At 39.8% G+C, this 15,100-nt stretch overlaps 1 protein-coding gene across 2 annotated transcripts in view; it reads left to right on the top strand.

The window, feature by feature from the left end:
- Pitpnb (phosphatidylinositol transfer protein beta) overlaps positions 1–15,100 on the top strand; it is a 63,056-nt gene that overhangs the window by 38,795 nt on the left and 9,161 nt on the right. For both annotated transcript variants that reach the window (XM_004628029.2, XM_004628028.2), the window contains exon 8: positions 4,249–4,326. In XM_004628029.2, coding sequence (XP_004628086.1) covers positions 4,249–4,326 — 78 coding nt within the window. The remainder of the gene's footprint in view (positions 1–4,248; positions 4,327–15,100) is intronic.

Genomic DNA, 15,100 nt, shown 5'->3' with positions numbered 1-15,100 from the left:
GTATTTATTGTAGAGATGCACAACTGAGGTTGTCAAGACTGCATCTGCTTCCTGCTTTTTAATATCTTGCTACTCAACTGATTAAACATTTAAGTATTCAAACTAACACAAAAACACCAAAATTCCTAAGTTTTGACAGGATGCATTATTCTCCTCTGCCAGGGTTAAAGTGATACTGTTAATAATTGGGCTTTTTACATTTTCAGTATGATATCTTTAGTATTTGTAGCTTTGTATTCAAGAGGGGAAGACTAGGATTTTATTATATATATATGTATGTATATATATATATATATATATATATGTATGTATATATTTGCCTTATAGGAAAATTCACATTGCCATGTAAAGTGGTGTGGCTTCTTGATGCCTTTGAAATAATACTATAGTTTGGTGGTCTGGAATTTGTTGACACCTAATGCCATCATCCTATGCACTCTGTCAGAATGAGTGCCGGACAGAGGCTAAGGAAGTTTGAGTTGAATTCTGAGGAGGGGAAGCTGTACTACCACCTCTTTGGACGGTGGTTTCCTCATCTGTCAAATGAGGGGAGCTGTGTGGCTTTTAAGATTCACTTCTGAGCTTCTGTAATCCATAGTTCAGAAAATTGTCTTGCTCATCACTTACACTGATAATGAAGATTTGAAAAGGTACTTCTTAGAACAGTGTATTGGTCCAGAATGGAGAACTTTGGAAGTGTTGCTCCATCTTCTTACTAATCTGTGTCAGAGAGGTATTATGAGTTCCCGCAGTTGTTGGTGGGGGAAAGTGGTTAGGGAGGAGTGTTGTCAGAGAAGTTCCTCTGATCTCTTCACTTGCATTGCAACCTTTCCTGGTACCATGTCGTGCTTTGGCATGTGTCCTGGGTATAAGTAATGTACGTTAGAAGAATTCATGTTGGCCACAATTTAGACCGAGTTCATTCTGTTTTTTGTGGTTTGTGCACTGTCCTCTTATCGCTTCTCGGGCTTTTGGCTAAGATCAAGTGTATGCTGTCCTCGCCATATAATGTTCCCAGTTTTATTCCTTAGCCATAGCGGTAATTGTGTGTACTTTTCTGTGGCTTTTTTCCTCTTGTGGCGGGCAAGTTTAAAATTCACAGTAATTCTACACTCTGTGCCTAGTATGTCAGTTCTGAACTTCTGTTTCCCTTCTTTCATCCTCATTTTAATAAATCCAAAATCAGAAGGCTAAATATTTTTTCATGCTATAGAAAATGATGGAGCATCCTATGTAAATGGTGGCTATTTATTGTTCAGTTCATCTGAGCGCCATAGGTTTTGTAAAATCCAAAAATAAAAGCAGAAAAACACGTGTCAGGCCACAATATTGTCAAACCCCAGTCAGTAGGGGAAAGGTGAAAAGAGGATGTTCCCAGGTGATGCAGTAAAGCAGCCAGTAGCCATTGTCCTGGTCATTAAAATTTAAACATTGAAATATCTTAGACATAATGCACCTTAATGATGATTTGTTTTCTTTTAAGCATGATTTTATACTCACTTTAAAAATGCATTTTCTTGACTGTTTTAAATTTGGGCTATAATTCTCCCCATTCTCCCATTGGCTGTTCACACTCCTGGGGTTTTATTTATTCTTTTGTTTGCCTCTCTTTCTCCCAACTTTATGGAGCCCTGAGCTGTGGCTTGGTCCTTCTCACGGCCTCTGACCCCGCAGTCTACCTTTAGCCTGTGGGCTGTCTACCACTGGGTGCTGTTCGGTAGATTTTGGTTGAGGGAAATGATGCTGAAGGTGATTATTTTATGTGATGCTAATTTTTAATTGAGGTAAAAGTGAGGTCTCTAGATTTTTATTTCAAACCTGTAACAGAACAAAAGCAGAGTGGGTTGTTTCTCATTTTGAATGCAAGTCTTGAGATCACCTGTGCGATTCATTGTTTCCTCAGAAGTGAGTCTTTAGCATGCAGCTCTACGTTGGAGTTTAAGGCTGCATGCTAACTGGCTGTGGGGGACTTTATGCGGATGTGCGCAGACTTGGAAGGAACACCAGTTGTCTGGCTTTTTGCAGGCCATTCATCCCAGCCTTCATTCCTGGGTGCTGCTGCCTGACCTTGTGCCCAGGCTGTGCCACTTTATATTACAGAATCTGCCCTCCCCCCAAAATATATATATCAGGAAAAGAAAATTTTGTATAAACATTTTAATACTAAATGTAGTGAGACATTGTGAGATTAATACATTTACTTTGGCCTCTACAGTTACACGAGGTGCTTGAAGTGGCACCAATTAGTTTCAAGACACATATTAGTATAGGAACAGCTGAGGTATAGATACATTATTTTGGTGGACTCCGTATTTTAAAACTAAGGCACGGAGCCGGGGAGATGGCTCAGTAGAATAAGCGCTTGCCTGGCAAGTGCAAGGGCCTTGCACACTCACAGTACTTGGTGATTACATTCCTTGTGGGGAGTTGGTCTATGTGCACAAAGCATCTCAATTCTTTTTACGTCTTCTCTCTCCCACCTTTCCTTCTTGGCTATGTTCCCCACCCATTTTCCTTTTTTTTCCCACTTCCATCCAGCTCTTGATCCCCTTCTCATTTGAGAAAGGTTTATCTTTCTATGCCCTATATCTTTTATTTTGTATTTCTTGTATAATAGGAAACTGATTTTTTTGAGCTCTTTTTGTAGCTTCTTGGACAACCTTTAGACCTTCAAATTCAAGGTCACATATTTACCCTATTATCTTTCTTTAAAGTTTTTTCCTCCAGGATCTCATATCTTCTTCACATAATTTATTTAAAGCTTTCTCCCTAGGAATTAACATGCCGTGTGTATTTGCTGAGCAACTGTTGGGTCTTAAGAAGTGCTTTTCAGCATGTTTTCTTTGATTTGGAAAGTTTATGTTATACTTGAGAGCATGTTCAATGTGTGCTTTGTGCTTGAACTGCCCTGATCTAGAATAGTCCTTTTTTTTTTTTTTTTTTTTTTTTTTTTTTTTTTCCTGGAGTTTCGTATCTGACTTGCTTGGGGATTTCCCTAAAGTATGTGGTTCCTTGACAGATGCAAAGAAGAACCCTGTTCCACAAATTCTGCTTGAAAAGAAAAGGTCTGCCCCTCTCCTCCCTCTCTTTGCTCTCTTCCCCCATCCCTTCTCCCTCCCTCCTACCCCTCTCCTTGTTTGTTCATTCTCGTTCTAAGTCTGTCTGTCCATCTCTGTGTCTCTCTGTGTCTCTGTCTGTCTCTCTGTGTCTCTATCTGTCTCTGTGTCTCTGTCTGTTTCCTCTCTCTCTCTCTCTCTCTCTCTCTCTCTCTCTCTCTCTCTCTCTGCCACATTCTAAATTCACTGAATGACCTCTGTCTGGTGTTACAACTCAATTTTTTTGACACTTCAAAAGTAATTTTTTGTTTCTATCTGTACAGTATTATGTGCATATAGTGACAAGAGAATTTTTATAAAGCAGATAGGTTAAGCATATTTTTCTTTCCTTCATCCTCTCAGGAAGAGGATATTAAAGGGAATAAGAGTTACATGCACTAGAACAGAGGTGATGGACCTGTGGCATGCATGCTGCAGTGAGATGCTGTTGAAAGCTCTAAAAGATTCACCATCACTGCACTAGAAGAAACAGATTCTGGGGCCATTCCTCTGTGTCAGGATGTAGCTGAGGCTGTCCTATGATACTTGGTTGCGTCCTTGAACAGAAAGGGTCAACATGAATATAACCCCTCTTCCGTGAGGCATCGGGGTTTCTGTAGCCCCTAGCTGCCTTTAAAGTAGGATTAGAGGGGTAGATCAAGAACTTTTTAAGTTTCTCCTATAGATCCATGGAAGAGATGGGGAAACCCCAGTCAGTTTTATGTGTTCCCAGTCATGGTGGCAGCTGTATATGGGCATTAATAGGGATTGCCAGAGTGAGATGATACATTTTATTTTTGGAACGTTGTTCTGTCCTTATCAAAATGCTCAAACTGTGGGCAATTTGGCAGATTCATTGTGGAGATAGCTGTCTAGTAACTAGTCATAGTGGATTGCTAGACAAGATTTCCATTACTTATTATACAGGGTTTTGTTTGTATGTTTGTTTTTTGTCTAAGATAAAAGCTTAAAGCAAAGGGAGCAAAGCTGAAAACGTAATGTCGAATAGAAGCATTTCCCTACTTAAATGCTAAGCACAGTGAGTTTTAATCAGTTTCTATCATGGGTTTTGGTAGCTGCAAAAAGCTGTTCTGGCAAGGTTAAAGAATGTTGTCTGTTTTTTCTCTGCCTCTGACTTTGTTTTGCTTTACAGGACTACAAAGCTAATGAAGACCCAGCCTTATTCCAGTCAGTCAAGACCAAGAGAGGCCCTTTGGGACCCAACTGGAAGGTACTGGATGTTGACCTTTCTGACAAGCAGAGTCCTGGCAACAGAACACTTGACAGGTCCTGAGTCTTGAAGAGCTGGTGACGTTTAAGTGAAAAATAGAAATGGCACAAAAAAATGGCTTTATTTGTGATAAGGACTTAGAGCCAGTTGCAGTTGGCCAGCAAGTCTGGGCTGCATTAACAAACAGAACGGAGCCAGACTGTCACTTTCAGCATAATGCTATTCTGATAACTCTTAAAAGAGACAAGTGATTTAGTCCTTGGGGATGGTAACATTCTCTTTTGAGGCTTGAGGCAGTATAAAAATTCATGTTAAATGAATGTTTATAGTTTAAAATTTAGTCTTAGTAAAAAGTGAACAAATTCCCTTCACCAAAGCTCATATTTTTGGCATTTTGATAGTTTTGGAAAACAGGACACTAGAGAACAATTTCTGTGGCAAATAGTTGTTTTTGAATCAAGAGTACACCTTTGCTTTACTCATACAAGTAAGAAAAGCGGTGGCCCTAAGGATACTGTGATTTGCTGTGGACATGTAATGCATTTGAAAGACACGCATAGTACTAAATGAAAGCTCTTAAAGCTTAAGTGTGAATAGTATGTTAGTAGAGTTGATTTGACGGAAGAGGAGGCACATAGAGGCCTAAGCCTGCCCTGAGCAATCTATTCGTGTAGGCCCAGTCGCAGGGTACTGATAAGTGATGCTAGGTGCTGGTCGTTCCTTGCAAGTAGAGCATTCTTGTCACACCCTACAGATGACTCATTGATTGGTGGTCCATTGTCACACATCAGCTAAGGGAAAGAGTAAGTCTGACTTTGGTAAGAATGATTCATGATTTGTTTGTTTTTACATTTGTTCTCTGGGTAGTTCAGTTCCGAGTTCTCCCAACTCAATGATCAGAACTAAAAGCTTAATACCTAGAAAGTGATATATATCAATGAAGAGAGAGATTCAGTATGCATGATGTAAATTTATTCTAATGGTTTATAGGGTGTCTCCACCCTTTTCCAGATTTCTACTTGCAGACTCTAGACTCTGAGTCAGAGGAGATTTGATACTGGCCATTTCAATAGCAGCACTGAGCCAGGCAGCAGGTGGGCCGGGACTCCTTCGATGTTGCCAGCACCTGTAAAGGGTTGTCTTGTTCCAAGGAGGACTGACTAGCTGTTGGTGATGTTATGTGGAATGGTTAAAATTCTAGAGGTTATGTTTTTAGAAATACTATGAATTTTTCATTTTGCCACTTGTAGAAAAGCAGTCTTTTTTTCAATCCTGGGATTGAACCCAAGCTATCCTGCCTGTTAGGCAAATAGTGAGCTATATCTTACCCCTATTTCTAATTAATTAATTAATTTTGAGACATGGCCTCACTATGTAATTCAAGCCAGCTTGAACTTACTAGGTAGTCTGTACTGGCTTGAGCTCCCTGCAGTCCTGCCTCAGCCTCTCAAGTCCTGGGATTGCAGCAGTGTGCCACCATGTCTGGAGCTTATTTTTATTTTATTTTGAGACAGGGGCTTTCTAAGTTGCCCAGGCTGACCTCAATCTTGCAGTCTTCCTATCTTTCCCCTGCCCCCTTTCTACCCCCCATCAGATAATATTACTCTGGTAGAATGTAGTCCTATAGTGATACCTTTCTACCAATGTGCTTGTTGATTGTTCACTTTAGCAAAATGTTGGACAACTAGATTCAGGTACTTCAGTAAATTGAATTACCAACTAAATTTCCGTGAATTATCATGAACTCACAAATAACTTGGATAATCAAGAATACTCAATCCATTCCTTGCTGTGAAGGGAAATAAAGAGCAATAGAGGTGACAGCTGCTGAAAGTACACTGTAACAGCCAATAGATTCCCGTGGACTTCAGCTTCCTAGCATCTTCTGTAAATGTACTAAGCAGGCCCTCTTCTGCATAACTTGTGTATCATGGTACTGAAAGAAGAGTGAGGAAGAAGTTTGTATAGTTAGGCCAACAAGAAAGAAGATGAAGTTCTGCTCTGGACCTACTCATGTGGGGACATGGAAGATTGCCCTTGTGTAGGTGCCGGCTGATCGGTGGTAGGGCAGGGTGGTACACCTGTGGGACGCTTGCTGCAGCAGACTGTTAGCACTGGACACTCCACAAGGCTCACTGTCCTGGTGTAAGTGTGCAGCCTTTTCTGGGAGTCAGTCCACCTACATGCTTTGATAGAAGGCCGCTCCCAGTGTACTTTCCAAATATGCTCAAAATCAAGGGTCAGTCCCTTGATCTTCTTGTTTTGTTGTTGTTCTTTTAAACTCAGGATCTGCTGTGTTAAGCACGCAGTTCATTACTGAGGGATGCCCCTGGCCCTTACGATCTTTTGAAACATTTCTTTATCTCATGGAAGTATTTTCCTTCTCAGTTATTGCACTATTTATGGTCCATGTTCTCTGGAGTAGATGGAGAAAAGAAACATTTTTGGTGCTAGATACCTTACAAGGCCACATTTAATCTTCCCAGCCTTCCTGAGGGACAGGTACAGCCGCTTCATTTTATCAGTGGGAAGGGTAACTTCCCAAACAGGCAGTGATTGTAGGCGAAGCTGCGTGGCGTCTGCCGTCTCACTAGCACCTAGTCCAGTGCTGCTCGAGGAAGGTGAGAAGCGAGGTAGCCGAGTCTGACTCTTCGCTAGTGACCACCAGCCTGCCATTCTGCTCCAGGTGGCCACGCTGCATCGTGGTGGTTGGGTGAAGCTGCACACGTGCTGTGACTTCAGTCACTTCTGAGTCCCTTTCCACCTCTCTAAAAGGAACCTTAGTGATTTCCTCAGAAAGTCGTTGTGAGGATTATTGAAATGAAAGTAAGTTCCCAGTGCAGAGAAGGTGCTCAGGAAACATTTTTTTATCATTATCTTTGTACTTTTTTCTTTGAAAGTAATCTTTTCAGCTTGATGAGACCTGTGAAGATAGGACTGTTTATGAGGTTTTTTGTTTGTTTACTATCTAGCAGTTCCTCTTATTCTAGCATCTAGCCGCTGTTAAAGATGTCCTATGTCACCTGTCCTTACCCTTGTGGCCATTGGTGTCTCAGAAGTGCCAGTGGAGAAGGCTGTGTAGTTGAGAGTGCTTCTCTAGCAGGGGATGGTGTGGCTGAAATAAGACACAGCATTTCTTTTTTGCATTGGGTTAAAGAGTAGAGACTTAGCTTGCTTGCCTGCCTGCCTCCCCCTCCTGTGGCCTCATCCATGTATTTTTTTCTTTTTTAAACTACAGACTCAGATGCGTGTTTGGTAAGATATTCATTTTTCTTTTGAAGAAAGAATTTAAAAAATCTGAACACATGAGTCACATTTTGTTACTTAGGACTCAACACTTGATTAAGTGGCTGTGTGTATAGTAACACAAGAGCAATTTATAACCTGATTAAGATTTTTTGCTTCAAGGCAGAATTGTGGGTTTCTGATGGATGTGAATTTCTTGTTTTTCAGCAGTGCTATATATGTGTCCTTGCGTGCGTGCGTGCGTGCGTGCGTGTGTGTGTGTGTGTGTACACATGTATACATGTTTTCACTTGCTTTGTTTTCAGGGGGCTTTGTGTGTATGTTGCAGCACTGACATAAGTACCTAAACTGGTGATGGATCCAAAATGTTTCATGTATGGATTCTCTAGTGTTCCAGTTTGCCGTCTCTGATCTGGGTGAGAAGTTGTCATCTTAACAAATTGAAATGCTACCTTTGAAGATTATGGTGTCATTTTAATTTTATGGAAAGGCCTCATTTTTTTCTCCATTTAAGCCAGACACTTCATGAAGACTTAAGCATCTGTGTCTACATATATATGATAGTAATTAGGCCTCAGAAGTCCTTTCAGGAGACTTTGCCAAAGTGTCTGCCCCTTGTAGTGTTCAACAAGTCTTGGAAATTTTAGCCAGTGCTCTGAACCTTGGATTAAAGGAAATCAGGTCAAATGAAGAAGTCGATTTAGAAATTATGATGATTTTTTAAAATTATCTTTGTATGGTATCCTCTGTAATCATAAGAGCATATCCTGTTTGTCCTGCTGCTTTTTCTGAACACAAGCCCTGGCAGTTGGAGCCCACCTATCAGTCTGTCATGCTGTGTGCTAGTTTCACACTGTAGGTTTATTCTGAGAAGGGCTGTGGCCTTAGGGGCATTATGTGTCCTCCAGACCAGAGAGGATGGCCACTGTTTTGAGTTACAGAAGTGGAAAGCTCTTTTGAGCTAGAGATTGGCAGGAGAAGTATTCTTTCTTGGTAGCCATCGTATCAGGATTACTGGTGGCTTTCTTGTCTCCTGGTGTTGATGTGTCTGTGAGGCGTGGAGACGACATGGAAGGTATTTGAAAATGTGCTCCCTCACTATAAATCACCTTTGAAACCCTATTCAAGGCATAATAATAATTACTTTTGGCTGGGTCACATTTTGGATTATGTATACTAAAGCAAACTTACAGCAATGACTGAGCTTTGTTTTGTTTTTGCATCCTTTGGTGACTTTAGTTTTGTTCATTTTTTAAAAATTGTGCATTTAATACTTAGTTTATATTATACTTCTGCATCCTCCTGTAGAAGACACCAGACAAATCACTTTGTGCCTTTAAAGAAGCTGAGTGCCCCAAGAGACATGATTAGTTCCAGCCTTAGTGTGGCTGTGGAATATCTGTTCCCAGAGCTGCAGGATTGGGGCGTGGATGAGCACATCTTACTTGGCTTCCAGAAGTAACCTTGGCCGAGTGGGCCTCTTGCAGTTTCTTGCTGACACTGTCAGGCATGTATTTGTATGTTTTCTTCGTAAGGGCCATTGGAGTACGAACTTGTGTCTTTTGTACATTGTGTTATATCTGTGGTAAATGAACACGCATGAAGCACACATTGTAGTTGGGATTACTAAAATGGACGTGAACGATACAAAAATTAAGTTGTGAAAAACGTGGAAAATCTGGCTGCTTATCCTTTCATGGGCAGAAGCTAGCCTGTCTGAATTTCATTTTGCCTATTTTTGTAAAATTGGTCTAACATTTGGTTAAGCCAACTTTTTGAACTTTTATCTTGTGTGTTACTTTTACCATGCTTCACTTAGCAAGCAGGGGGAACTGTCCTACCCCTGAACTCCCCTAGCATCTCATGACTCCCCTTCTTATGGCACTTGACGTGTCCTGAGCCTGATTTGGCTGTGTCTTCACTTGGTCCTTTTTCCCCATCCCTGTCTTCTGAATTTGAAGCCATAGGTTCTGGGTCTTCCGTACCCTGATGTAGCTGTGTGTAACAGGCAGACAGATGTGCTCATAGGGGCTGCCTAGCTCTGGCTGGATTAAAACTAAGTAGTTGAAACAAAACCCAGTTGTTGGGTGGGTTTGTCCCAACAGCCAGTGAAGTCGATATCTGACTAAAGTTGAGAGAATGGCTGTGACTTGGAGAATGGGATTTCCTTCTTTTCTTTTCTTTTTCTTTTTTTTCTTTTATGAGCAGAATATATTTATTGAAGGAAAGAAAGCTCCTGTCCGAGAGAGGGACAGGAGAGGGGCCCGAGCTGGTTGTTCCCCCCAAGAATGGAATTTCATTTGAAATTTTAGTATACATACTTCACATATATTCATTCTGTGATCATGCACTGATATTTACTGGTACTCACACAGGTGGTTGCCCTGGTAGTGCTTATTTTTAACTTTCTTAGTGAAGTCTGTGTTGAAATCTTAAATTAGAACATCAGCCTCTAGATTTGAGCATTTGGAATACCTAAAATTAATATATGGAGTCTGACTCTTAATGAAACTGCCTTGTCTTTGCAAAGTATTAACTCAGATTAAATGTAACAGATACTATTCCATGTTCATCGCAACATATTTTTCAATCAGAAAAAGTGTATGTAAAGCTGACATGTCTCATGAGACTGTTGGAGCACCACATTTTTAGAAAATGAGTTTCCAGAATTCCATTGGATTCTTTTCTTAAGTCTCTTTTACATTTGTATACATTTGTCACAGATTCAAGAAACTAATTCTTGTGAATAGCACGGGCCAGTTGCTTACCATGTGGTTTAAACTGCATTTGTTTAGTTATGTTGCATGGTTCTAGTATACATTACTCCCCTGTAGGCCTCACCCACATACCTTAATGTAACCCAATACGTGTTGTTAAATTAAAAACATGATTTGGGTTTGCGAGCTTCATTTATACTTAGTAACATGAAATGTAAGGAATTCAGTGAGTATATACACTATTTAAATATAATTTTGGAAGCATTTCACAGCTAACTAGTGCTTGCTGTATTGCAGATGAACTTTAAATTTTGTACAAAAAGTCATATAATTTGAGTTCCTCTGTTAGCCCATAAGTGTCTTATAGAACTTCTCATTGCTCTTTTTGTAACTAACTAGTCTTTACCTTCTTTTTAAAATTGTCCTTTTAAACTTACAAGCGTTAGTCTAAGTAGGAATAATTTATCAGCAAAATAGTTTTTGTTTGGTCTTAGGTTAACAGTCTGCCTAGATAAGGAAACAGTAAGTTTGGAGTTATTTGAGAAAGATCGTAAATGAGGTTTCGGTTATGTGTGTGCTTGTTTGCTCGTTTTCAAAGGGAATCCTCTGTGTTGCCCAGATTCCTGGGCTCTGATGAATTTTTATTTTATCAAATGTCACCTGAGAAAGATGGTACCAAAAGGGTTCTTTAAGGCTTTGCTTACCTTACCTGCCTCAGCCTCTTCAGAGGTTGGGACTGTAAGCATATCCACAGCTGGTCGATTTTGAATGTGTTTTGCTTTATTTTTATTTTATTTTTCTATATGTATTTTTCCAACAAAGAGGAGAGAATCAGAAAAACAAAATTATATTATTTAAAGCCAAACATGCAGCTCCTTACCTTACCCCATGCTGCAAGCCTTCTGAAGAGGGGTGTGCACATGAAAGAACTCCTTGGTTTCTGTAGGTTCCAAGTATTTATTCCATTGAGATTTTTCACATTTTGAAAAATTTCTTCACGACAATGTTCCTGATAATCTTGAAGAAGTAATCACATTTTAATTTGTATATATTCATTGTGATTTCTTTTCGGGAAGGCTAAATATGGGCTGGACTGAAGTTATCTAATGAAGACCTTAGTTTGATTTTGTTTAGGTTTGATTTATTAAACATGAAAAAAGAATTTAGAAAATTTTTAGATTGTTTATAATCAAAGAAGAATGAATATTTGAAATAGTGCCCAGATAATCTAGGGCTTACCTTACCTGCCTCAGCCTCTTCAGAGCAAATATTTGTCCAGTATACATGGCTGAAGGCCAAAATGTTTCCAAAGTCATTTTTTATAAAGCACTGGGTTCCCTATACCCTTGATGATAAAATAGGTAAGTTTTGAAAAAGAGGAATTGTACCCTAAAGAAAACAAAAATTAGTTGCATATTTCCATTATTTAATTGCTAGTATTTGGTACAATTTCTGATTCCTAGAGTTTAGTTTGTTACAAAGTGTTTACACCTTACGTAGATACCAGCTCATATTGTTAGCCACCCCCACACACACACACATACAGTCCTTTCAGAGATGGATTTTAATGGTCGTATAGACAATAGCACATTGTTTGAAAGGCTTATGAGGTATTTCCCCACTGGTTAGTGGGGGTTCAGGTTAGTAATTAGTAAGTACAGGTCTGCGCTGATAGAAATAAATATATGGTGTTGCTATTTGCTTACTTGATGAGTAGGATACATTTCTAGAAGTAGAATTACCATGTTAGAAGTGTATATATATATATATATATATATATATATATATATATGGTAAGATAATGAGCAGCTTTAGGAATTTTTATTTTATCAGATGTCACCTGAGAAAGATGGTACCAAAAGGATTCTTTAAGGCTTTGCTTACCACATTTAGCACTTTCAGAGTTTCTGTTATATCTAGTATGGAGAATTTTTAAACCCCCTCCTAAATTAAACACTGGTTTGAAAGTCAGAGCTCAAATTAAGGCTGCCTCCTATATGTTATTATTAGAACTGGGTAAGGTCTTACATATCATGTGAATGTTAATAATAATAATAGAAGAAAAATGTATGTGTTTTCAGCTTTTTTCTGAGACTGTTTATGTTTAAGAATACATTTCTGTAATTCACATTCTGTGATAGTGTGGAGAATAGATCAGGAAATAAGGGCAGGAGGCTTTGTGCTCATTTGTTTGTTTTTAGTTAGTTTACAGATTCTTCCCTGAAAGGTTTTTTGTTGTTGTGTGGTTTTTTTTTTTTTTTTTTTTTTTTAGTAATTGTAAATTGGATGGAAAACAAAAAGCAGATTGAGAATTAGTGTACATCTTAGATCTGGGGAGATAGCTTAGAGAACTGGTTCTTATTGTCTTGTTGCCTAATTTTTAAAATAGATTTTATAGGCCAGTGTTACTTTATAAATCAGCCCTATTAATTGGTTTGAACAGTTTGCCAGTCGTTATAGAGCATGTAAGAAACTTAGTTAATTGCTGAAGTCCTGTGCACTCTGCCTTTGGAACTTGAGTTTGGTAGCAGTACGTTTGTGTTAACACTCAGCTTACTTCTTTTAATTAAAACCGTGCTTCTTTCACAGTTGTTGTAGAATTGTGGGGAAATTTTGGAGTTGGTACTTTACCAGAAGCACCCAAGGTGTGCATGGTGGACAAGGTGCCCAACCATTCAGGGTTTTAGAATGAAGCGGTAGCGGCCCATAGTTAATAGAACCTGCTCAATCTGAAGGGCATCATAGGGATCAGTGGTGTGTGTGGGGAGCTATTCAGCCATAGAGGAAGTTGGGCCTGGATAGTGGGCAGGGGGGATATTTTGTTAGTCTAAGCATGTTGTAGAAGAAAATACAAAATCATAGGCAGTTTTAGGATAAGCCATGAATGTAATAGTCATGTGTTTAGCATCTGCAGCCCTCAGTCTGGCCAAGCCCTGGAATTGGTAAATTCATCATTCCTGCTCTTTAAGGTTTTGCTTCAGTGAAGGGTGAAGAAACCTGTTATGTAGAATATAGCTTTTCCCTGCACACGAACGACCTCCAGGGTTTCAAGATCCAGAGAGCTTAGGGATTCTGCCCAGGTTACAGAGGAACACACTGCATCACAGGAACTGCTGCACAAGTCCTGTTATACCCAGTGTCTTAGTTACTTTTTTCTTGTTGCTGAGACAAAATACCTGATGCCCAGAATTACAAAAGGAAAGGCTTATTTTACTCAGTTTGTAGAGTTTGAGGTCTGGATGGTAACCATTCCACATTTACTAGTTTAAACTTACTCTGTAAATTGATGGAGTAACATGCATGTGTGTTTATGCACATGTACACACACGTGCTGAGCTTTCTCACGGAGCTGTCAGGTGGGGGAGGGACTCGTGGAAGGAAGGCGCTAAGCTTGCCTCTGTCTTCGTTTGATACAGAACCTAGCTGCAGAGGGACAGTTCACGATGAGTTTTTCATTTAAAGGCTTGCTGGTATTACCTTGTTGATTGAGCCTCTGTAACCTGTGTCATTGTTCAGAAGTTGAAATGATTTCAGAGCAGATGTCCTAAGAAAAACTGGTCAGTCATACAGGACTCTAGAACTTTGGTCCTAATGGTAGATACTAAGATAAGATTTTTTTCGTATTGCATATCCCTAAATTCAATTTAAGCTCCAGATGTCATAGCCAGTTGAAGACAATTGTTCTTATGTTGCATAAACGAACAAAAATTTGACATTTTTAGAGAAAGACCTAGAAATTCAAGTTAGAATGGAGACTCATGCCTGTAATCCTAGCACTCTGAGGCTAACTAGGAAGATTGCAGGTTCAGGCTCAGCCTTGGTAACTTGGAAACTTATTCTAAAAACAAAAAAAAGATCCCTAAATCAGTACCAGATTCAGTCCCCAGTACCAGAAACTCAGGAATTTGTGTGTCTGAATAGACAGGATCCTTGCTTACGCACAATTTATTGAAAGTGCGATATGCAGGTTGAAGCTGAAGGAAGTGACAGTGATATACAGTGTGTACAGTGTAACTGATAGTGATTCCTAGACGTGATGTGGATGGAGAAAGAGCCCTTGTGCAAGCCCTTGTCTACCTTCAGGATACAGCTCTTGCAAACGGGCTCCCGTACTGTAAGAGACTTTCTACTCTTATGTGGAAATTTAGTTAAGATTGTGTGCAGATTCAGAGTGTTCAATGTGATTGTTATTAAAGAATATGAGGAAAGAAAACTCACATGTGGTAGCCCTTCCAAGTGTGTGTGGGTGATATACATGGCCTCCTTTAGTCCTCAGGATAGTCCTAAGGTGATGGCTTGCTAGTTTTGGAAGCATTTTTTGTTGTTTGTCCTAGAGGTGCACCGACATTAGGACTCGGTGCTCATGCAATTGCCATTTTTAACTACACTCTGCTTCTGCATTCTGCCACTCTCTGATGTGTGCCTTTCATACTAGACTGTGAGCTCCTGCAGGCAGATCTATGCCTGGTTTATTCCTTGTTCCCAGTCTGCCCTGGCCTTTCTGGGCAGGCTCAGGAGCTTTGTTTCTCTTTCCTGTATCATCCTGGAAGTGACACATCTGCTTTGTGAACCCACAGTGAAAAAGTTACTCCTTCCTGCTAGTACATGTGCTTGTGTGTTGCTCTCACTAAGACAGGGCCTACACTCGTAAGTTACACAGGAATCACCAGGATGCGCTTCGCATCCTGCTTCCATGGTGAAGAATTAGGCCATTGGAAAAGCTGATCGGACAGTGGACACTACCACTTGCGTTCAGCACTTGTTAACACTACTGTATGCTCCTTCCACCCTTTCTCTTCTTTTTCTCTTTC

This window comes from Octodon degus, unplaced genomic scaffold (assembly GCF_000260255.1).
Source record: "Octodon degus isolate 3935 unplaced genomic scaffold, OctDeg1.0 scaffold00021, whole genome shotgun sequence".
Classification (NCBI taxonomy): domain Eukaryota; kingdom Metazoa; phylum Chordata; class Mammalia; order Rodentia; family Octodontidae; genus Octodon; species Octodon degus.
Note: the sequence above shows the minus strand (reverse complement) of the source record. Positions and strands in the feature narration are given on the sequence as shown.